The 24,225-nt window shown below is 36.6% G+C and overlaps 1 protein-coding gene across 5 annotated transcripts; it reads left to right on the forward strand.

Annotated features, from left to right (window-relative positions):
• Nucleotides 1–266: 266 nt before the first annotated feature.
• ZNF207 (zinc finger protein 207) lies at nucleotides 267–17,265 on the forward strand. 5 transcript variants are annotated; one of them, XM_021703897.2, is made up of 12 exons: nucleotides 267–478; nucleotides 1,948–2,074; nucleotides 6,350–6,488; nucleotides 8,346–8,516; nucleotides 8,635–8,710; nucleotides 9,222–9,269; nucleotides 10,363–10,433; nucleotides 13,028–13,185; nucleotides 14,266–14,358; nucleotides 15,376–15,618; nucleotides 16,212–16,371; nucleotides 16,523–17,265. In XM_021703897.2, exons 1-12 carry the CDS (start codon nucleotides 438–440, stop codon nucleotides 16,681–16,683), a joined length of 1,488 nt encoding a protein of 495 aa, XP_021559572.1. In that variant the 5' UTR covers nucleotides 267–437; the 3' UTR covers nucleotides 16,684–17,265. The 5 variants fall into 5 exon arrangements, with proteins under 5 accessions (XP_021559572.1, XP_044777291.1, XP_021559574.1 ...); XM_044921356.1 differs by having other exon boundaries at nucleotides 267–477; nucleotides 1,947–2,074; nucleotides 8,349–8,516; XM_021703899.2 differs by lacking the exon at nucleotides 14,266–14,358.
• Nucleotides 17,266–24,225: the final 6,960 nt, after the last annotated feature.

Consider the following 24,225-nt stretch of genomic DNA (forward strand, 5'->3'; position numbering starts at 1 on the left):
GCTGTCTCATTATTATTTGTAGTCTGTCCTTAATTACAATGATACTCTTTCCAGGTTTTTTTTTTCCTTCAATTAGCGAGCGTCTCGGGGTACCTCGGTAGCCAGCTTCCTTAAAAAGGAAACCGGAGGGATCAGCAAGCACGGCCAACAAGGGCCGCGACAGCTTAAGAGGACAAGATGGCGGCCACACCTCAGCGGCCACGAGTCTCCCCCCACTCAGGGAGGAGGCCTGCGTCATGTGACCCTTCCCTGCCTGGCACCGCCTCCGGCCGCAGTGCCTGATGGTAGCAGAGCGGGGAACGAGGGCGTCAGCCATTTTGTGTCTGTTTCCTGTGAGACGCGGTTGTGGCCGTTGGGTCGGAAGAGTGAGCGATTTTTGCCTCGTTTTTCCCCCTTGGTTCCCCCCCCCCCTTTTACTTTGTCGGTAGAGCGCAGTTATGGGTCGCAAGAAGAAGAAGCAGCTGAAGCCGTGGTGCTGATATCCTTTATCGGTTTGAAGTCGAGGCCGAGCGGGGGCGCCGGTTGGTGGTGACTGGGACTGGGAGGCCTTGCTCTGGCCTGTGGCAGAGAGCGTCTGGGATCTAGGCCTCGAGGTGGGCGGCTTGGTGGCCGGAGCCGGACCTGGGAATGCTTTGCAGAAAATGAAGTCCCCAGGGCGGGAGGCTCTGGCAGTTGGGGGTCGTGGGACTCCGTGACTCAGGAGGTTCTTGCTTTGGTGTGAGCGTTGACTCAACCGCTGGGAGGCGGCTTGGACCCCTCCACCAAGGACAGTGTCCCTTAAGGATATTCTGCCACACTCCGTTGTTTTGGTGACGATTCAACAAAGGGACTTTCTTCGAGTATAATACGCTGATTGAGTCTTTGGAGGATTAGGGGAGAGCTTCCGGAGTCTGTCACCCACTTTTTTCAGTTTTATTTGTAGATTCGGTGGTTTAGTAAAGGCTTGTGTTAGTCGACCCTGGTTTCGGACCTCCCCCCCCCCGCCTTTTTTTTTGGCCGGGGTGGAGGAGAACTAGCTTCCGCGTCTCACCCGCTGGCGCCTTAATCTTCAAGAAGCGTTCTCTTAGAGGGTGGAGTTTCTTGTGTCTATTACCTGGCTTTGTAAGACTAAAAATGCTTCTTGTTGCTTACTAAAACGTGGCGTCTTTTTAACACTTTTTCCGGAAGCGCTAATACACTTTACGTTAAAATTGGTTTTACTTGTCTTGTACTTAAAAACGGTTTGTTACAGAATTACATTTATTTACATGCTAAGTTGAAAAAGTCACTAATTTTTTTTAATGTGCTTTTAGAAAAATCTGACGAGATAAAAATTCTCAGTTTTATTAATGTAACTTATCTGTGAGTTTCGATACATTCCATGGCAACATACATTTGTAAGGAGTTGCAGACAACTATGGATTGTTCATATGGATATGTTCTTATTCATTATGAGCTTATTTTTGGATTTAAATAATATATTTTAAAATTCCAGATATTAGGTAGATTTTTAACATTTCGATTATTTTTTGTTTTCTATTTAATGAATTCTATTTTGAAATTCAGTCTTGACATAAACTTGGGGATTTTTTTAACATTGAACTGTCCAGTCCACAGTATGCATTTTAAATGTTTTAAATGTTGAAATATTGAATAAAAAAGTTAGTTTCACTTAAATCTTTGTTAAATGCAGGGATTTGACAAAACTATATTGCTGATTACTGAGATGTGTTCATTTAGAGGTTGTGAAGAGAGATTATGGGTTTTCCAGGAAACTTAGTAGAATTACATGGCAAGATAATTCCAAATTGTATAGTAAATAGCAGAAGCAAAGTTTGTATAAGTTACATTTTTGGTTTAAACTGTTTTTATATTTTAATGTTCTTTTTCCTGTTCTCTTATATGACCATTTTTTTTATAAGCAGTGTCATTATTATGCTGGTTTTGTACCTTAACAACATTGATCAGGTATTGTAATAGAGATTTTGATGATGAGAAGATTCTTATACAACACCAAAAAGCAAAACATTTTAAATGCCATATATGTCATAAGAAGTTGTACACAGGACCTGGCTTAGCTATTCATTGCATGCAGGTAAGGATTTTTTTTTTCTGTATTTAATTATTACCCCTTTGTTTGGAAACCATATGGAAAAAATTTTTGAATTTCTCTTTGACAGCTGTAGGGTTTTGTTTATTGCAGAAGATTAGATGTGGTCAGTCAGCTTTAAAAAAAAAACCTGTTTTTAGCCATTAAGATAAATAATTGATTTTTTTAATGTTCAGAGAAAATTTGTTTATTTTTGAATTATTGATAATCTTTTTTATCCTAGGTTAGATCGGTGACAACTAAGTTGAGGTCCTGAAGTATCTCCTCTGTACTTGGGTTAGAGAACAAGTATCAGTGATGTAAATTTTGTAGTCAGGCTGACCAGTTCTAATCCTATGAGAATTAATACATAATTAGCTACCATTACTCACTGCCATTGAAGGATTTGTTATAATCTGTTGCCTGGGGATAGGCTTACTTCTGTTATTCCATGGACCTCTTTTGGAACGGTAACATCGCGTTTCATTTGATAATTTTTGGGTTTCTGGAGTTTTTTCTCCTTGCTAGGTAGAAAGAGCTTTGCAATTTATATTTTTAATGATCTAGTAAGTGCCTTTATGTTTTATTCAACATTATTTCTTCTACTTTTACCAATCCTAGAGCTGCCTGAATTTTTGCCTAATTGGACCCTAGAGGGATGAGAGATGAGCAAATCCCTATTCATTGGAAACTACTGTTGGTAGGAGGCAGGGAGGTAAATTAAAATAAGATGTTGTTTCCCCGAGTTTAAAAATAAGTTTATAAAAGAAAATAAGTTTATATAGATCCTTTTTACTCCAATTATATAACTATAACAATAATTTAATATCCATTCAAAAATATTTTAGATCCTGCTACATGCTAGACCCACAGTTTTCCACTGTGGCAATCACTAGTTACATGTGGCTACTTAAAAGAAGCTTAGGGGTGCCTGGGTGGCTCAGTTGGTTAAGTGCCTACCTTCTCTCAGGTCATGATCCCAGGGTCCTGGGATTCAAGCCCCACATCAGGTTCCCTACTGAGTGGAGCCTGCTCCTTTTCCCGCTGTCCCCTCCCCCCCCCGCCGTGCTTTCTCACACTCTCTGAAATCTTTAAAAAAAAAAAAAAAAAAAACTTAATTTAAAAATTAAAAATTTAACGTCAGTCACGTTATAGCCACATTTCCAGTGCTCAGTCACATGTGGCTGGTGGATAACTATTGGGTAGTTTAGATACAGAATATTACTATTTATCACAAAAAGTTCCTATGAGAGGGTATTGTGCTAGACAGTGTTTTAGGCACTAAGTATACAGCTGTGAAGAAGTCACCATTGTGGAGTTTAGATTCATATGGTAGAAGAAAATAAACTATTTAGGTTTTTGGTGATAAGTGATAGGGAAAACTAAAACTAGGTAGGGGGCATAGGGAGGGCCACAAGATAGGAAAGGCCTGAATGAGAAACTGACATCTGAACAGAGATGTGAAAGGAAGTGAGAGAGAGCTTCTGGGGAATAGCAGATGAAAGACCCTCGTGTTACAGGAGCATTCTCCTATATTGAAGGAAAAAGGAAAGGGTAGCAATGTGCTTTATATAGGAGGGCTTACTTACTGTAGGCCATTCTCTTTAATTCTGAATAAATGGGAAGTTTGAGTAGAGGTAGAGCATGCTCTGATGCACTTTTTTTTTTTTTTTAAAGACTTGTCCTGGCTGTAGGCTTGAGATAGACAGGCTGCAGAGTGCAGTGAGAACACTTAAGATGACTAGAGTATTCCAGGCGAGGTGATGGTGACAGAGACCAGAATTTGCTGGTGGATTAGATGTGGAGTAAAATGAGGTGAGGAGTTACAGATGATCTGAAGGTTTTTGGTCTGAGGAGTGTGACATGAGTTAACCATACATAGAGATGTAGAAAGCTGCAGAAAGAATTGGTTTAGAGATGAGGATATCAAGGTTGTGTTATGTTAATTTTGAGTATGGGTATTTAATTTTGAAAAGGTTTACTGAATATCCAGATGGAGATGTCCTATAAGCAGTGTGTCTACAAGCCTGGAGTTCAGAGAAGTGGGAGCTGGAGATAGAAATTTGGAAGGATACCGTGTAAGGACAGCTGTTTTAACTCATTATACTAGATGTTCTCTCTTCTTAGGGAGTAGAATATAGATAAAAAAGAAGTGCAGGGACTCTACCTTAGGCCACTCCCAGCATTTAAAGGTTGGAAGATTAAAATAAACCATTCAAGGACATTGAAAAGGTAGGAAATCCAAGAGAATTGTGCCCTGGAAACCAAATGAAATGTTTCAAGGAGTGAGTTATTCAACTGAGTCAAATGCTGGTGGTAGGTCAAGGAAGAAGAGGACTGAGATTGGATGAATCAAAGTGGAGGTCATTGGTCGCTTGCCAAGAGTGATTTCCTAGAATGATGAGGATGAAAGCCTGTTTGGAGTGCTTTCAAGAGAAAATAAGGAAGTAGAGGCACTCCTTGAAGAAGTTGTGCTATAGAGAAGGGCAGAGAAATGGAATGGAACTAGAAGATTAGTTGAGAAATTTATTTCAGTAACATCTTTAATTGATTAAGTGCTTCTATTTCTATAGTCCTAGTGTAGTTTCACAGCAACCTGTGAGATAGGCATGGCAGTTAAATCAGATACATCCTCCAATTGTATAGATGGTAAGCCTAGGACATTAATAATTTAGATGGTTCACATCAGTGCTTGCTCCTGTCTTTTCAGCCAAGACCCTACCAACTTCTAGGCAAGATTGTAAGAAATCTAATTCTGGCTGGGATATTGTGAGGTAGTTAGGTAAATCATGTTATTTTTCCTTCCTTTTGAACAGCTTTTGATATGTTTATTCTTGGCCTTATCATTTAGAAATATAACAAAGACTAATGTGTATGTGAATATAATTTTATTTCTTTGGAAAACATGAATTACTTAATCTGCATTTGTTAAGAATAGTAACATTCCAAAAAACTTAGAAAACAGGGTGATTAAGCTTGTTGAGTAGCTTTATTCATGGATCTTTGAATCACAGTAAGGAACAGTGGTTAAAGATTAATCAAAAACTGTGGTAATTTTTTAATTTGATTTGCATGTTGCTGTTTAAAATCTTTGAGATACATACCTAAGAAGAATATACTTAGCTTCCTTTAATTACCTTTCTATTCTTACATGAAAGTGTCTTGGGAGGAAAGAAAAATTGAGTATTGGACAAATATGTCCAAGTCATTACTAACCTAAATCAGTGGTTCTCAAGCTTGAGCATGCCTCAGAATCACCTGGAGGGCTTGTTAAGGCACAGATTGCTAGCCTTACCCAAGGGTTTCTGATGGGGTGAGGGTATCCTGAGAATTTGCATTTCTAATAAGCTTTCAGGTGATGCTGATAGCCTAGGCAAAATACTTTGACATTTTTTAGCCTAAGTTTAATGCAAGTTGCTGAAGAAACCAAGATGAGCAGGAATTTTACCTTATTGGCAAAAGAGACACATGTTTGAGGGTTAGAAACATTTGTTCTAGCAAAAACAATACAGTGAAAAAAATCATAGATTTCATAGAACTTTCTCCTCTTTGTGATCTACCAAATATAGGGTAATGACAGGATCACTGCTGTGCAGTGTTAAGTGCCTCAGGTAACTCATTAGTTATGGGTAACGCTAATTGTAAAAGTCACTTTTATAGTTTGTAACCATAGGCTTGTCTCAAGATCCATTCTTGGGGGCGCCTGGGTGGCTCAGTTGGTTAAGCAACTGCCTTCGGCTCAGGTCATGATCCCAGAGTCCTGGGATGGAGTCCCACGTCCGGCTCCCGGCTCAGCGGGGAGCCTGCTTCTCCCTCTGACCCTCTCCCCTCTCATGCTGTTTCTCTGTCTCTCTCTCTTTCTCTCAAATAAATAAATAAATAAAATCTTAAAAAAAAAAATCCATTCTTGGAAATTTTATTTTAATTCTTAATAAGACTGTTTCATAAGTTTTATAGTAAACTTGGAATTAATGTTTATTGAGCCCTTACTATGTGTTAGACATACTACCAAGTGCTTTTTATATTCCTTATATTTTATTTAATCCTTAGAATGATCCTAGTTGTTAGGTATTATGGGTGGAGTAATCTTAAATGATTTGCCTAATATACATACCTAGTTAGTAAGCAGCAAAACTGAGGAAGGATTGAATCCAGACAGTCTCACTAGAACCAAATATTCTTAACCATTATACTAAGTGTTCCCTAAGTAATTTCAAATTACTCTTAAAGGACTTTATGAGGCACTTTAGTCTATCTAATGGAAGTTTATTTTAATGTTAGGTGCATAAAGAGACAATAGATGCTGTACCAAATGCAATACCTGGGAGAACAGACATAGAATTGGAAATATATGGTATGGAAGGAATTCCAGAAAAAGACATGGATGAAAGAAGACGACTTCTTGAACAGAAAACACAAGGTAAATATTAAGATCTATGCTTTTTCTTAATACAGCTTCACTGATGAGAGTATTATAATACTTTTGACGTATAAATTAAATAGTGGATGTTAGATTTATTCAAAATTCCAATTTTGAGTGTTGTTTTTATGTCTTTTAATGTTTGAAGTTGTATATTTAATTTGTGTATATGTAATACCACGTGGATCATTCCAAACACTTTATTATGTTTTGTTCCTAACTGAATTCTAAGTGGAATTAACAAGTGTTGAGGTTTTTGAAAATGAAGGTTGCTTGTTTTGATTTAATTGTATAACCACTAACAGTAAAAATTTTTAGTGCTGTTATTTGACTTGGAATTTGCGATCACTATCCAGATGGTAGAAGTTATTAATCACCTATCAAATTTTTTTCTTTTTAAGATTTTATTTACTGTGAGAACACGTTCAAGCGATGGGGGGTAGGGGGGAAAATAGAGAATCTCAAGCAGACTCTGCGCTGAGCCCAGGCTCAATCTCACAACCCTGAGATCATGACCTGAGCTGAAACCAAGAGTTGGATGCTTAACCGACTGAGCCACCCAGGCACCCCTTTATTTTATTTTATGTTCTTAGGGTTTATTTTTTTATTTTTTGAGAGGGAGGGAGTGAACAAGCGAGCTTGGCGGGGAGGGGCAGAGGGAGAGAGACTCTCAAGCGGACTCCGCAGTGAGTGGGGAGCCTAGACCTAGGGCTCAATCCCAGGACCCTGGGATCATGACCTAAGCTGAAATCAAGAGTCAGACACTCAACTGACTGAGCCACCACACAGGCGCCCCATGAGATTTTTCTTAAAGATTTTATTTATTTACTTGACAGAGCACAAGTAGGCATAGCAGGAGGGAGAGGGAGAAGCAAGGAGCCTTGCGTGGGGCTCGATCCCAAGACCCTGGGATCATGACCCAAACAAAGGCAGCCACTTAACCGACTGAGCCACTCAGGTGCCCCCCAATTTTTTTTTTTTTTGAGTAAGCTCTACACCCAGTGTGGAGCTTGAACTCAAGACCCCAAGATCTGGAGTCACATGCTCTACCGACTGAGCCAGCCAGGTGCCCTGAAAATTCTGCTTTGAAAAGCATTGCAGAGAGGTCAGGTCTCTTTGTCATAGTTTACCTTTTGGGATGGAATAGAAAGCTATTTTTTAAAATAAAACTGACTTAGGAAAATTACTTTTATCTGTCATAAAATAGGGAAAGTATGTTAATCTTGGCTTAATATAGATTGAAAACCCATTTGAAGAGTAAAAAGAACAGTATATATATTTTTTTTTTTTTTTAAGATTTTATTTATTTATTTGACAGAGAGAGAGACAGCGAGAGCAAGAATACAAGCAGGGGGAGTGGGAGAGGGAGAAGCAGGCTTCCTGGCGAGCAGGGAGCCCGATGCGGGGCTCGATCCCAGGACCCTGGGACCATGACCTGAGCTGAAGGCAGATGCTTAACGACTGAGCCACCCAGGCGCCCCGCTTTTTTTTTTAATTTTTTTTAAAGATTTTATTTATTTAAAAAGAACAGTATTGACTGATTTTTTTTTTGTAAGAAAAGTCTCCTGAGCTAATTGCACTGAAATAATCATTATTTTTTAAAGATTTTATTTATTTCTTTGAGAGAGAGTAAGCAGGAGGGGCAGAGGGAGAGGGAGAAGCAGACTCTCCCTGCTGAACAGGGAGCCCAATGCGAGGCTCGATCTCAGGACCCTGTGATCATGACCTGAGATGAAGGCAGACGCTTAACGACTGAGCCACCCAGGCGCCCTAAAATCGTTTTTTTTAAATGTTGAATGTCCAACTTGCTGAGTTTTTTTTTTACTTTATGGGAAAAACTAATTAAAACTTTTTTAGCAGAGAGTCAAAAAAAGAAGCAACAAGATGATTCTGATGAATATGATGATGATGACTCTGCAGCTTCAACTTCATTTCAGCCACAGCCTGTTCAACCTCAACAGGGTTATATCCCCCCAATGGCACAGCCAGGACTGCCACCAGTTCCGGGAGCACCAGGAATGCCTCCAGGTATTACATAAGGTTTCTTAAAATTTAACATTTTAAGGACTTTATTGATACGGTGTAAAAGTATTAAAATTTTCTCTTACTCTAATATATTTTGTGGTTGTTGTTGAAATTCTTACAGGCATACCTCCATTAATGCCAGGTGTTCCTCCTCTGATGCCAGGAATGCCACCAGTTATGCCAGGCATGCCACCTGGGTAAGAGAACTTTTAATTGACTTGTGGGCTTGTGCCTAGTAATGATCTTTTTCAACTTGGGTGTTCTATGAATTTTAAAATGTTACTTTGCCTTTTTTTTTTTTTTTCTTCTAAAAGGTATGGGCTCCATAAATATTAAACTTGTCTAATAAAGGGGTCTACCAACAAATTAAATGAATATAAATTTGCCTCTGAAGAGAATAGATTTTTGGGCTTTAGGATGTCTGTAGGCAGCCATCTGCTTCAATTGCATCTGATGTAATTAAAGTAGTTGGTTATAGATTGGTGTTTCTGAGATTCAGAACTGTCCATGACACTTTGTAGTTGTGACAAGAAGCAAACTCTGTAAATGATTTTATTTGTCAAATCCTCAAGAACTAAAATGGATATGAGGTGCTCGTGCCTATCACTTTTACTTAAATATTGTTGGATGTGAGAGGTATACAATACACTTTCCCACTGTATTTTGAAAATCACAGTTAGATTTTGATTTTGTCATACATTTTCACAGATTGCATCATCAGAGAAAATACACCCAGTCATTTTGCGGTGAAAACATGTAAGCATCTCATTCATAATGTAATTCAGGAGGTATAATCATAATGTCATTTTTTTGTGTGTTTAATGGTATCTATTCAGTTGACTTCAGAAATTTTCTAACCTTCCTCACTAAAACTTCTAAAATGTGCAAGCTGGTTGACACAGATCTCTTAATGGAGGGAAATAAAACATCTGTGAGGAAATTATAATAGACCCATATAAATAAAGCATTTTCTAAATGTGGCTGTTTTTCCCCAAACTGCTAAAGTAATGGAATTTAGTAAAAAGGTTATTTAAGAAAGAATAGATATTCTTTTGCCAAATTACATGCTTTATTATTTATAGAAGATAATTCGGTTTTCTTGTAATGAAAACTATATATATACATATATATATGTAGAAGTTTATCTTTTGATAAAGTCCTCAATTAAGAATTCACAAACTTTTAACTGTTTTAAGTGAATTGGACACTGATATTTGAAGGTGAGCTCTTTTAGGGGAAGGAAAATAAATACGGGTTATGTTTTTAAGTCATGGTTTAGTGTAAGGTAGCTATTACAAATAGAAATTAGGCAATTGTGTGAGTTTACTTTTGACTGTCTTTAATTTTGGTGGTAGTGGTTTTTTTTTTTTTTGTAACCCTCCAAAAAAAGTCTTTACTCCACAGTGTGTATTCAGTACTTTCCTTTTGAAAAATCTGATGATTCTGAAATAGTTTTTCTTTTTTATTTACATTTTGTTTGGATATTTTCAAGTGAGACAGAAGGTGATTTTGATTTCCAATTACACATATTTTAGATGAGGCCTCTTATGTATATTAAGGAGGGTATAATTGTTTTTAGTGACTTTAAATTTATGAAAATGTTTTGTCAACAAAGACTGATTTTTTTTTTCTTTATTTTACTAGTAAACCCAAGAGTTTGCTGATATTTAGAGAGCTTATTTTGATAGAATTGTTTTAGTGTTGTGTGTTCTTTCAGGTTGATTGATTTCAATATTAGGGGTCAAATTCAAGTCTTTTATCTGTTGTTTCAGGCTTTAGCCAAAATATTTTCTAATGGTTTATACTGTTCATTAACTTGGTTTGTTTCTTGAAATTTGCTTTCCAATAGAATGATGCCAATGGGTGGAATGATGCCACCTGGACCAGGAATACCACCTCTGATGCCTGGTATGCCACCAGGTATAAAACATTAGATAATTCCTTTTTTAATGTGACTGGCATGCTTTATTCTTCTCTATTTTGGACAATAGGTTTGTGGATTTTAGTGCAATTGTAATGTATAATTTCCGTAGGTTGCTGAATTCTTTTTTAAATTACTTGAAGTGTCGGAATGGACTGTGGGGTTTTTTTTTTGAGTTCTGAAATAGGTAATAAACAGGTTTCAAAGCAGTCAAAATAAGTTACAGAATCTGCACCAAAGCTCATGTACCTAAGAGGCATTGTATTTGTGGGTTTGTTGTTTTAAAGATTTTATTTATTCATTTGAGAGAGAGAGCATAAGCACGGGGAGCAGCACAGGGAGAAGGAGAAGCAGATTCCCTGCCAAGCTGGGAGCCCAACGCTGGGCTCGATTCCAGGACCCTGGGATCATGACCTGAGCTGAAGGCAGATGTTTAACCAACTGAGCCACCCAGGCACCCTTGGGGGTTGTATTTGTTAGGCATATTTTAGGTGAGTAATGGAGAAACCCATCAAACCATATTTAAAAATGTAAGCGTTTATTGTCTTACTCAACAGAAAGAAAAGTGGTAGCCTCAGTGGCTGGTAATGTCAAGAACCCATGTGTTTTTAAATTTTCTTCTTTGCTAGCCTTAGCTTTTCTCCCTCAGACACATCACTCAGTTGTTAGAAGATAATGCAGGCAACAAAGAGTGTCAACAGCAAAGTGTTCTTTTTTTTTTCCATTAGGGAGCAAAGTAACTCTCCCAAAAGCTTCCTAGCCTCCTGTTGTTGGCTAGAAACAGTTCTAATGGACCCTCTAGCTGCAAGGGAGTCGTAAAAAAACAAAACAAAACCCTGTCTTGACTTTGTAGCCTATAACGTGGGGTTTTCCACATTAAAGTAAGGCAGCAGTAAAATTTGCATCATTGCCGGTGCAACCATTTATTTATAGGCAGTAGCTCCACATATGTTATGTTTTGAGATAATTTTAGGCAAAGTAATGTTGAGGAAGTTTGAAGAATGCATTAGTGATGGATTTTAGGAAAATTTATTTCAAGTGCTTAAAGGAGGGGCGCCTGGCTGGCTCAGCCTGTAGAGCATGCAACCTTTGATCTCAGGTTTTAAGTTTGAGCCCCATGTTGGGTGTAGAGTTTACTTAAGAAAAATACAATCTTTAGGGGCGCCTGGGTGGTTCAGTCATTAAGCATCTGCCTTTGGCTCAGGTCATGATCCCAGGGTCCTGGGATTGAGCCCCACACCAGGCTCCTTGATGCTTCTCCCTCTCCCACTTACCCTGCTTGTGTTCACTCTCTTGCTCTGTCTCTGTCAAATAAATAAGTAAAATCTTAAAAAATATATATATATATAATCTTTAAAGTGTTTACAGGAATAACTTAGTTTTCTGGAAAAAAAATTTTTAAGATTTTATTCATTTATTAGAGAGAGAGTGAGAGAGAATGATCGGGGAGGAGAGGGAGAAGCAGACTCCCACCGAGCAGGGAGCCCGATGCGGGACTTGATCCCAGGACCCTGGGATCATGACCTGAGGCGAAGGCAGATGCTTAACCAACTGAGCCACCCAGGCGCCCCTGGAAAAATTTTTATGGGTATACGACGTATCAAAGTTTTTACAGTAATTTGAATTAGAGTTCAGAGAGCGTCCAGCTGTTGGAAGTTTGCTCTAATTCACTACGTGTTTCAAAAAGTTTGCCAGTCACTAAAATTGGTAAGCTTAATTGCTATTTTCCCCATATATAGACTCTGTAGTGGTATCTTTCACTTCCCAAAATTCTGAAAATACACAAAGGAATAGAAAGGTTGAGGCAAGATTGTTCCAATGGGCAAATGCCTAAGTTATTTGGACTTCATTGAATTGAACAGTTATCAGTAACTTTGTAGCATAGAAGCATTATTTATTTATTTATTTTTGTTTTTCAAGATTTTATTGATTTATTTGAGAGAGAGCGTGCGCGCAAGCAGGGAGGAAGGGAGGGAGAAGCAGACACCCTGGTGAGCAGGGAGCCTGACTCGGGTCTCAATCCCAAGGACCCTGAGATCAGGACCTGAGCTGAAGGCAGACGCTTAACTGACTGAGCCGCCCAGGCGCCCCTTTATTTTATTTTTATTTTTATTTTTTTAAAGATTTTATTTATTTGACAGAGACACAGCGAGAGAGGGAACACAAACGGGGAGTGGGAGAGGGAGAAGCAGGCTTCCTGCCAAGCAGGGAGCCCGATGCGGGGCTCGATCCCAGGACCCTGGGATCATGACCTGAGCCGAAGGCAGACGCTTAATGACTGAGCCACCCAAGCGCCCCTTATTTTTTATTTTTATTTTTTTTTTAAAGAGAGCATGTGAGTGGGGGGATGCAGAAAGAGAGAGGGAGAGAGACTCTTACGCATTTTCCATACCCAGCATGGAGCCTGATGTGGGGCTTGATCCCATGATCTGAATAGAAATCAAGAGTCAGAGGCCCAACCAACTGAGCCACCTAAGGAGCCCCTAGAAGCATTTTTAATACGGTATATTTTAACAGTTTTGGGAAAAATTTTTTCTGAGTTAAATGTTTCAACACCCCCCCGCCCAATCCTCCCAACATTTCTTCTCTATAGGTATGCCCCCTCCTGTTCCCCGTCCTGGAATTCCTCCAATGACTCAAGCGCAGGCTGTTTCAGCACCAGGCATTCTTAATAGACCACCTGCACCAACAGCAACAGTTCCTGCTCCACAGCCTCCAGTTACTAAGCCTCTTTTCCCCAGTGCTGGACAGGTAAGGTGAAATTCCTGAAAAGGAGTGCACTTATATTTAAAGGTAAAGTGTAGTTGTTTATAGAAATCCTTGAAATTGTCATAGGTCAATTTTTTGTTTATAATCTTTTTAATATAATTTATTAAATACAAAGAAGTGTCCTATTCTCTTGCATGTTTGCACACATTGACTAGAGCCAGATAGTATGTTATTTTTTTCATAGCTGTGAACTCTGGTTAGAAATGAAAGTTTAATTTCTGGGGACTTAAATACATGATAATGTTTAGAGGTCCTCTTTTACCACTTGAACTGTGAGTGGAATGAAACGTTGGACTCTTTAATCTAGAACAGTGACAAATGACAATGCTACACTTTTGCAGGAAGGACATCATTTGACCTAGACTTAATCTTTCCTACTGAACTTGTCTTTTTTCAGAACTCAGAAGCTAAAGATGCTTTTGTTATATATATCGTATGTGTATAATGGTTGTTTACTTTTGCTATTTTTTCCCAGTTATATTCAGAATTAAACAGATGTATGTAATTCATTCAGAATTAAGATCAGGATGTGTGTTCTTTTTTTCACTTTAACATTATCCCATAGAAGTTTTGTTTTCTCAATTTTTTTCTGTTTATGGTTGCTAAATTAAAAGTATTACTTTTTAAGTCCTCTGTAAGCACATATCTTATGTTTTTGAGGTGGGTGGGGATTTTGTTTATTGAGAGATGTCAAACTTTTGGCAAAAATCTTGTGGAGTCATTGATAGAGAATTGGATTGAAGTGTCAGTAGTAATGCATCTTTATTCTCAATTAACGTATCATTTTTGGCAAATCACAGTGCAAAAGCACATCCAGTTTTAGAAAAGAAACTGGTTAACTAGGTTTATTGGTGTAGAATTAAAGATTTTTTTTGAGGCTCATACTGTCACTTTGTTTATTGTAAATGCATCAACTGCCTGCCTCTTTAAATAAATCAGATTTGATTGCATTATATTTTGCGTTTAAAAAAATGCAATCTATACTAAAAAAGTCTACCACATGGCTTATTTTCACCCATTTGTTTGGAGACTTTTCATTGTTTCCTTTCTTTTATGCTACAGATGGGGACACCTGTAACAAGCTCAAGTACAGCTTCATCCAATTCAGAAAGTCTGTCTGCATCTTCTAAAGCTCTGTTTCCTAGCACAGCACAAGTACGCAGGAAGTTGCAGTTTAAAGTTGTTAAAATGGCTTTATAAACTTAACCCTTTGGACCCTACTTTATAACTAAATCTTTTCCCAAAAAATACACTATGTTTAATTTTTTTAAAGTTAATGGTATAAAAATCAATGGTATTTGAAAATTTGAACTCCTACTAATAGAAAAAAATGTACCCCAAACTCCTATGGTTCTAAAGGGTTAAAAGCATGTAAGCAGTAAATGCATTATAGTGGCCAATGGTTAGCCTGATGCATGATTAAGCTTTTTTGATTTATGCTGTTTAATGCATCACATACAATGTAAGGAAATTTAGTACTTTGCATTTGGTTCTAAAGTTGGCCTAGTTTTCATGTTTCAGATGTTTGGTATTATGAAAAGTAACACATATATTACTATTACTGGTAACTTTACGCTTAAAAGATCCTACTAAGCCCTTTTGTCCATGATAATCATCTAGCCATTGTTAATTGGGAGGACATTGTATTATCTATATAAAGATATCTCTGAAGGGACATCTTTAAAGTGTCACCACTGATACTGTTCATGCTATGTATGCTTAGTAACTAAAATTTATCCAACATTTGTATTTTGTAATTTCTAACCTTTTTTTTTTTTTTGAGGTGCTTGGTAGATTGATTAAACAACTAATTTAGAATAGTAAACGTAGAACATGCTTTTCTGATACAGTGTAATTCATCAGTCTGAAATAACTACAAAGCTTTGTAAAGCAAGTAAATTTTGGTGAGAAGGTAGATAACATCTTAGAAGTTACATATGCAGTCTTTGTTTCCACTGCTGAGTTTTGGATGTGACTTTGACCCAGCATCTTTTGATATTCTTGTGTATCATCTTGATTTTTTGTGGAGTTTTAGTTATGTTAACTTTGTTTTAATTTCATTGAAAGTTTGGTCCTTTACTGAATGTTGGTATCTCACTTTTAAGTTAATTATAATAGATATATTCAGTTGTGGCTTTTGAAGTTTCCTTAATGAAAGATTGTGTTTTCCAGGCTCAGGCAGCTGTCCAAGGACCTGTTGGTACAGATTTCAAGCCCTTAAATAGTACCCCTGCAACAACTACAGAACCCCCAAAGCCTACATTCCCTGCTTATACACAGTCTACAGCTTCAACTACTAGTACAACAAATAGCACTGCAGCTAAACCAGCGGCTTCAATAACAAGTAAGCCTGCTACACTTACGACAACCAGTGCAACCAGTAAGTTGATCCACCCAGATGAGGATATATCACTGGTAAGTTCTTTACAGGTTTTTATTAGCGTAGTTTGAATACCGTTGTAGTAACTTTTCCTCTTAAAGTATTAATTTGTACACCAGTGGTCTTATAATCTGATCTAATGCTTACTGTGTGGTTTTTATTCTGATTATTAAGAACCACAAAATAAAGGGAATATTGCGTGTTTTGATCTTAGACACACTCCTTCCCCTACTCCCAGATTGTGTTTAAAAGAAGACAGTAAGTTGGGTTCTTAACTCTCAAAAATCATTTTGGTTACACATAAATTTGTAAATGATGAAACAGTTAAGTGGTGAGGTAGAATATACAGATCCTTTGAAGCGACTTTCTTCACAAGACACTTTCTTGCTGAGGCAGTGTATAATTCCTGGGAAGTTATTAGCCATTTTTCAAATATAAAAATAGGCGAGGTTTTCTTGAGGCATTGAGATTTTAAGCAGTTGGACTGGTTCGTGGAGCAAAAATTGTGGTTGGGAAGTAAGGGTACATTTTTAAAAAGTTACTCTAAGATTTTGGATGTTTGTCTTTTATGCTTAATGACTGCTCTCTGCATTCAGGTGTTTAACATTGTGTTCATTTTTATTTGTAGGAAGAGAGAAGGGCACAGTTACCTAAATATCAACGTAATCTTCCTCGACCAGGACAGGCTCCCATTGGTAATCCACCAGTTGGACCTATTGGAGGTATGATGCCACCACAGCCAGGCATCCCACAGCAACAAGGAATGAGACCCCCAATGCCGCCTCATGGTATTACTTTTTATGTTTACTGTATTTGTTTATTGTATTTAGTGGATTTTCTGAGTATACACATAAATTTATCTGCAAAATACATTGCATTTAAAAGTATAACGCACAGACCAACTCAATTTATTTTTTGTGTTTTAAATGTGTTTTTTAGGTCAGTATGGTGGTCATCATCAAGGCATGCCAGGTTACCTTCCTGGTGCTATGCCACCTTATGGGCAGGGACCGCCGATGGTGCCCCCTTATCAAGGTGGGCCTCCTCGACCTCCGATGGGAATGAGACCTCCTGTAATGTCGCAAGGTGGCCGTTACTGATCTTACTTCATCCAATCTAATAGGTTTGGAGATTAAACCTTTTCTCAACTTGTGCTGTTTATATAGCCAAGCTTCCGTCAATAAGGCTTCATTGTGACTTTAACAAACATTATCTTCCCACATACCAGGAACTATTGGACATTTATTTTACATGGGAAAAATTATTTGGAATAATAAAGCAGGAACTTTTCCTGAAGTTGCAATTTATACTGTATGGCTTCTTTTTCATGTTTCATCTAGGTTTTTAGAAGTGAAGTATAGTAAATTTGGTTCGTTATATTGTGAAGGCGCTGGAATTACATGAACATACCACCTTAATAAAGGCAAGTTCTGTAAGCTTACATTGCTATTTGTAAAGTTATGCCTTCACAGCATTTCAGATGCTGTTGGACTTCATGTCCCCAACCTAGCTTGGTGAGGGCTGTAACTGTTTCCGAGACCTGTACATTGGAAGTCTGAATGTATAACAATATTTAATGTATTTAGAGTTCCTCATGTTGCAGGGTTTAAGAAATCTGACCCACCAAGGTCATGTGACTTTTCTGTACTGTTAAACTTCATTGTAATAAAATGAGAGAAAAACTTATGCCTTTTTATTCATAACCCAGCTGTGGACCACTGCCTGAAAGGTTTGTACAGATGCATGCCACAGTAGATGTCCACATAATAAAATTCATAGTTACCAATACAGTTTTGATATATCATTGGATTCTGTCTTTGAATTGTAGGTTGTTCCTTAGCTGCATGTTTTAAACTGGACAATATATATAGAATTGTATGTTAGTGCTTAAGTTGACAGAAAAACTTAGATACATATGAGTCATTACATAGTGGGTATGAAATCTTTATATTGTGTCACCTTTCCACGCCCTTGGTGTCACTACGTGTTAGATGTCATAGATATTTAAAATGTAAACCTTAGTATGCCCTCTCCTACTGATGAAGTTTAGAGCCTAGTGCCAGACCCACTCATTTCCTTCTGATTATTTTTGAGACTGCAGTACTGCGTGGACCTCAGAAGCTTTTCAGGTGCAGACTTCTAGAAGCTTAGGTGCATGCAGTAATAGCTTTTTGCTGTTAATGGATTGGAATCTTTTCTAAGTGTAATTACACCAAAATAATCTAAATGTGCCTCTGTTAGGACAGTTAACAGATGGATTCAAAATTTATTATGTTCCTGGAAAATTACATTATTTCTTTGATTAAGATGGCTATCTTTTGTTATTATAAAGCCTAAATGGCTTTCCTGTTAACCTTTTCATTCTTGGAAATTTGAATGTTACTGTGTCCTGTGAAGTAGTTTTCTGTAGAGGTGACACTGCTATTAGTATCTTGTGTTGCAAGTCTCCTACAATAATAGCTCTTGTTGACCTTTTTTGGTACCCATTTTTTCGATCTTTATTTTTGCAAGGTACTTTTATGATAATTTAAGTATCAAATGATTTGTACAAAGCATAATATAATGAACTCAAGTTGAGTTTTTCTCAACATAAAGACTTGTAAGAAAATGGTGATAATTTTTTATAACCTATATGTGAAGGTGTAGATATGACATGAAATCTGAGTTTTTGTCTTTGAAAACTTCTAATCATCATAAAAGAGTCTGTATTTAGGTGACAAGTAAAAGTCATTCATTTAAACAAAACATACAAATATTTACAAAGCTGAGTGCTGTTTTAAATCGGATATTTTGCTCCAGTGAAATGTTTTATAGCTCTTTTCTTGTACCATCGAGGTTCAAAAAACTCCATAGTTTGAAAAGGCAACATCTGTGTATCACCAAGAACGCGTTTCCTTCTGCCAGTGGCTAAGCCCCGTACCGCTACCCTTTCCCTCACCAAACACCTGCCTACTAAGTAGTTTTGGAATTAACATATATTTAGATTTGGCAGCACATTTATCAGACTGCCAAAGAAGAGCCTGTGTTGAAAATCTGTAAGGTAAAGATGGCATGATTAAATTTAGAATGATTAAATAGGAAATGTTTTCCCAAACCAAATGTCCTTCAAGCATTTCATGTACAGGCTTATTAACAAAATACAAATGGGTTAGTAATGTTTCAGAACTTACGCAAAGCTTATTTACATTTAATGCAAAGATAACATATTTTATATCAAGGTTTGTTGTTTTCTGAAGTCTGAAGGGAGAAAATACTACTTTTAAATAAGTTGTAGAATTTTAATTTTAATTAAAATGTTAATCCAAAGTGTTATGCATGACTCTTAAGCACACCGTCTCCTGTTGTGTTAGGTATATGGCTCAGGTGGTGCCCATTTGGTATATTTAAAGTTGTTTGTGCATGCATCAGCATAATTAAGCTTCTAGAAAATACCTTTTACCTAACTGCTTCTGGGGTCCATAGTGTGGTTAAATCATGAGAGGAACAAACCATGTTGAAATAATTAACTCTTACTTTGACTTACGCTTCCTTAAAATAATAGATGGAGTTGAGTTGAAGTAAACTTCTGTTTGCCCTCACAGAAGACATCCTTTAGGACTTGCTATATTCAGGCAGGCATTGTGATTGCCGTAATTTAGGAAGTTGTAAGATTAATGGGACTGCCAACTTTGGCTCTCCCTTAGTCCACTCCTATGTTACCTTTTTTAAAAAAACAAAAAAGTGACAACGTTTTGTCTGGCACTAGTTTCTATCACATACAGATTTTACCTGCTGTATGACAAGACCAGCAGGTGAGGATCAACTTTTGAGTGGCTGCTGGAATTATCATTTAATTTGAATACTTATATTTTAGTAATAATCACACACATTTACCATTAGGAATGGGGAAAATACTCCTAGTGTACTCTATTCCACTGATCAAGTTCAGCTTAAACTAATTGAACTTAGTTATTTGGGGAGAGATCCCGAACAAAAATAAGTATGGGTTCAGAGTGGAATTACAGCAGACAATAGTTTTTTTTTAAAAGCTGCTCTTTTTTCCTTTGCTTGCTTGATCATTGGGATTTTTTTTTTTTAATGCATGTCTTTTAAATTAATTGGGTAATGTTTTTCTAAAATCAAAATTTTCTTCTTCCTATAGCCCTGCCATAGGACAGGCTGAGGCTGAGTCTCAGTGTTGCCCTGTTCAGTCTGAGGCAAGTGGGATTTATTTTATTCCTTATAGGGGCTTTCACAGCTTTATGGCTGTTGGATATTTATGTCCCCAAACTTGCAGCAAGTTTGGTGAAGGCCCCTAAATTTAATTAAACTTAGGATTTTTATACTCTTTTGGGCAGAGAAGGCTCTATATTAATATTCACGTTTGACTGTGGTGTTAATAAGCATAAAAAGTATTTGATCTATGTAATTTTATGTAATTTACTTTGTGTTAACAGCCTCAGTAAAGCTGGTATTGCTATATTGATCTTTATTAGTAAATTGACAAAATTTGATGTTCTTGATTTGGAGGCATGAAATGTTTTGTCAAATTTTCCACTTTCACTTTTAGGAAAAAGTTACTGGTCATTTTCTCCTCAAACTATTAAATTTAACTTCATGGATAAGTTTGATCATTGGAAATGCCACAGGATACTGAAATCTGCATTCTTAATTCCAAAGTTATGCATTGAACATTAAGGTTGAAGGGTCATGTTGAAATGCTTGTGATTTTTTTAATATTTACAAACTTCACCACATTAGAGCAAATGTTAATGTAGAGCCCTTGTGAAGAGTGGGAAGGTGGTGTGTGTGTGGTATGTATGCGAATACACTACACATTTGATAAAAGGATAATAAAAGAGTTTGGGTATTACAGACCTGTCAGTATGGATAGATTACTAATTTTCAGGTAGCCAAACTGAAATTGAATTGTGGTAAACTTAGTACATTGAATTGTTGTGGTTTTGGAACATTTTTGAGGTTCTTCTTCAGCTGTACTGAACATTGTTTTATGCAATATGCACACATGAAAAGTATCCACATTTGATTCCAACTAAAATTTGCTTTTACTTGGTGAGAAACATGTTTATGTGTGTATGTTGTGAGGAGTAAAGAAAGAAATGGAAGAGAGGCCAAAACATAAACCTGTATTACTTTTGTTCCTTCCTGTGTTTAAGCGACACATCTGTTCTATCCAGATTGCATTTTCTTTTGAACAGTAACAACATATAATACAGTGTTTAGCTAACCCAGGATAATGTTTTCTATATGGTTTTAATTCTTGGAAGCATAAAGAAAAAATATACATTAAATGAATTCCAAATTTTCACCTGTGCAATTAAAACATACGATTTTCTCTGTAACTGAATCATGGAAAAAAGATTTTAGCGTTTGAAAAAAAATTTTGTCACAACAAAAGAATACATTTATAACCTGTTCGGTAATGACACCTCTTTAAGTCTCCTTAATTGGAGCTATTTTCTGTTGCATCCACCATCCCCCAGTTTAGGGAAATATTCAAGAGTGAGGCTGCTTGTCTTAATTCTAATAGTGATAGTTGAAGTAATTGAAGTAGGCTTTTAACATACTTGACTACTGGGTGTTGGAGGGATTTTCTAAAGGTGGCATAATTTGTTGAAGTTAATTTTCTTGATATCTCTGAAGTAGTATGGTTTTGAGAGTTATATAACTTTCAGGTATCTATTCCTTCCACTGGTAATACTTGGTAAATGAAATGTTGAACTAGTTACTTTACAGAGATAAAATTTGTTTTGAGTAAACTGATACTTGTATTGGCTAGCGATAAGTAGTATTTAAAATATAAAAATTTTGTGTTAATTAGGTATGTCTTTTTAAAGAGGCAGTATTTATCTCCCTAATATTAAGTAACCTTTGTATGTTATTCCAAAACAAAGTCGGTTTTCTTGTACTGTAACTTTTATGGAAAACTCTTCTAAAAGGAGGGATTCATTTATAAGACTATTGACTCTAAGGCAGTTTTGTAAGTAAACATTCCCCCTAGTTACACTTCTGCTTACTGTCTCATGACTTGAATATTAGTGAAGGTTACTTTTTTTTTTTTAACCCTTTCTCAATATTTTGTTTTCTGTCATCTGAATCATTTTAATAAATGACTTTTTGTTTTTCTAGCATAGAAATCCTCTAACTTCTGTGTGATATTTCTTGGCAAAATGAGAAGCAGTTACTTTAATGATGTACATAGTGTTATGCACATAGTGATTATTCATAATTTTGTGATTAATGTTAAATTTTCAGAACAATACTTTTAATATCTTGCTGTTAGGCATTCCCTATTATGGGATCTAAATCAAACTAGTAGGAAATGCGGGACTTGAGTTTGAGCTCCCTAATACTTGAAATATCTCCAGCTTTTCCCCAGTGTCTTCATGCATGTCCTTCCTTGGTATTTTTGTTGAGAAATAGTAAGTTTGAAAGTAGCATTTTAAAAAAATACGAATAAAGCTCAGAAGAGAATTGCTTTTTTAAGAATTGTTGTTTCTGCGCTGAGCTCTATACATTCTTGTATAATAATTTGGCCATAAAGGGCAGAGCCTTTTCATTTTCTTCCTAACTCTGGAAAAATAATAGCTTGAAACTATATTAATTTGAATTTTTAAACCTTGTCTCTTTAAATCTGTTCAGTTCGGCTCATGTATCCTCAGGGGAAATATCTTTATTTTACTAATAAGCAGGATGTAGAAGTGTCCTATTAAGGCAGGAATTGAAGACCTAAAGGAGCTCTTCACTGAAGCTAATTTGAACTATTACTATTTGAAGCAAATTGAATCCTGTATTATAAGTCAAGACTGTTCATGGTTAGGTTTTTTAGGAGGCATATAATCAGCTATATTAGAATATGTTGGTATATATGTTTTAATCTTGATCAAATTAACTACAGAGAAGATACATGTGAGTAAATTATTTTAATGATTGATAACTTGGACCTAACTTGGACCCCATCCATTCTAAATGCTGTGTAAGGTTGTGTTATGGCACAGCTTCAGTAATGTGTGCTGTGTGTTTGGTCAGGGGTTTGTGTAATGCTGTATAGAGAGGGGGAAGGCCTTTTTTGGAATTCTCCTGGCCCTTTGGCATTCTTACCGTTTCTGGGTTTTTATGGGTTTTTTTTGTTGTTGTTGATTTTTTTTTAAACCATCATTATAGATAAAGAATCTGTATGCCTTCACCTTTGGTTAAATTTGAGGAGCTGGCAGTGAAATTATTGATGCCCAACTTGGATAAAAATGAAGAATGACGTTTCCCCAGTTTACTACACACAGACCAATATTATTTGAGAAAGAGGTCATTATATAATGTTGTTAGGCTTAGGAACCTTAAATGTAGTGAAAGGTAACAACATTCCTGCTTCTGGTTTGCATTTGTGATTAAGGTTTCACCAAATCATTTATTATAATGTAACTTACTCTTAACATTTTGTTCATAAATATTTGAGCAATCAGATGAAAATAAAATTTGCAGCATTTCCTTTCTCTACTGATAAAGCTGATTAACCACCCAAGTGAGCCAAGGAAAGTTCTTGAAGTTTCTGTAGGTTTGAGTTAGAATAGTATGGGGCATATATTTATTGAGCAAAGCCTCTGTTTTTGTTATTTATTAGTGTATTTCCAGGAGAAACAGATTTACTTTTCAGTCCATGTTTTAACTCTCTGATAAAATCGAGTGTTTTGAAAATTGAATTTTAAACTATTAAAAGTTGCTTTCCTCTGTGGAGTATGTCTGCACACACTTAAATTTAGAAATTACCTTTTCCCCCAGATACATGCAGCCCCCCCTTTTTTTTAGAGGAACCAAAATTTCCACATAATATACATGTTGGAATACATAGTTTATTAAAAGTAGGTGTGTCCAAGAGATAGTGTTTTTAAGTTTCATAAGGTCACTTTAAGAGCCAATGCAAGGTAACTTTTGTAAGACTTAGGGAAAAAGTTTAAAATGTATTAATGTCAGGTTCTGAGGAAATTTAATGCACATTGACTTTTTAAACTATGGATTGAACTCCTCAGTTTAATACAATTTGTGTTTTTGTTAACTAGCAGCAGAATTTCAGCATTTGCTACTTACTGGTAGAGAAGAAAAATCCCACAGCCCTGCCAGTACAGGTTAGTTTAATCTGTAAGTACCTGATGTTCCTATTTTTTTCAAACATATCCATATAACCCACACAAGGAAGAAAGCTGTGCAGTTACTTAAATGTGAGTATAACTAATAATAGATCCATTGGACACTTTTTAAACACTCAGTACTTGGGCCAAAGTAGCTAGGTTTGCTAACCTCCGTTGTGAGAAAGGTGTAATACTGCTCCTTTATTATCTGGTTGTGATTGACCCTAAGTAGATCTGTTGTACATAAAAGGAAAACACAGTGAAAGTTTCGATTGGCTATATGCACATGTTGGTATCTGAAAACAGAGTGCAGGGCTTTGGGTCCAGGCTCTTTTACTTAAGCCTCTCCCATGGTGGTACTCATATTTTACCTTTTAACTTTTTACAGTATGAATCAACCCAAGAAAGTCAAGTTTCCTCACCTCTAGCAGTGATAAATGGTGTGCAGTCATAAGCTAGAAAATGTTTTCATACTGCTTTTTTGTTAAATGTTTTTAGTAACTCTTGCTGTAAATAGTA

The sequence above is a fragment of the Neomonachus schauinslandi genome, chromosome 15 (assembly GCF_002201575.2).
Source record: "Neomonachus schauinslandi chromosome 15, ASM220157v2, whole genome shotgun sequence".
NCBI classification, from domain to species: domain Eukaryota; kingdom Metazoa; phylum Chordata; class Mammalia; order Carnivora; family Phocidae; genus Neomonachus; species Neomonachus schauinslandi.

Coding starts and splice junctions, on each gene's coding strand:
- ZNF207 (XM_021703897.2), top strand. CDS start 438: ATGGGTCGCAAGAAGAAGAAGCAGCTGAAGCCGTGGTGCTG. Junction 2,075..6,349: donor TAGCTATTCATTGCATGCAG/GTAAGGATTTTT, acceptor TTTTAATGTTAG/GTGCATAAAGAGACAATAGA. Junction 9,270..10,362: donor TCATTTTGCGGTGAAAACAT/GTAAGCATCTCA, acceptor GCTTTCCAATAG/AATGATGCCAATGGGTGGAA.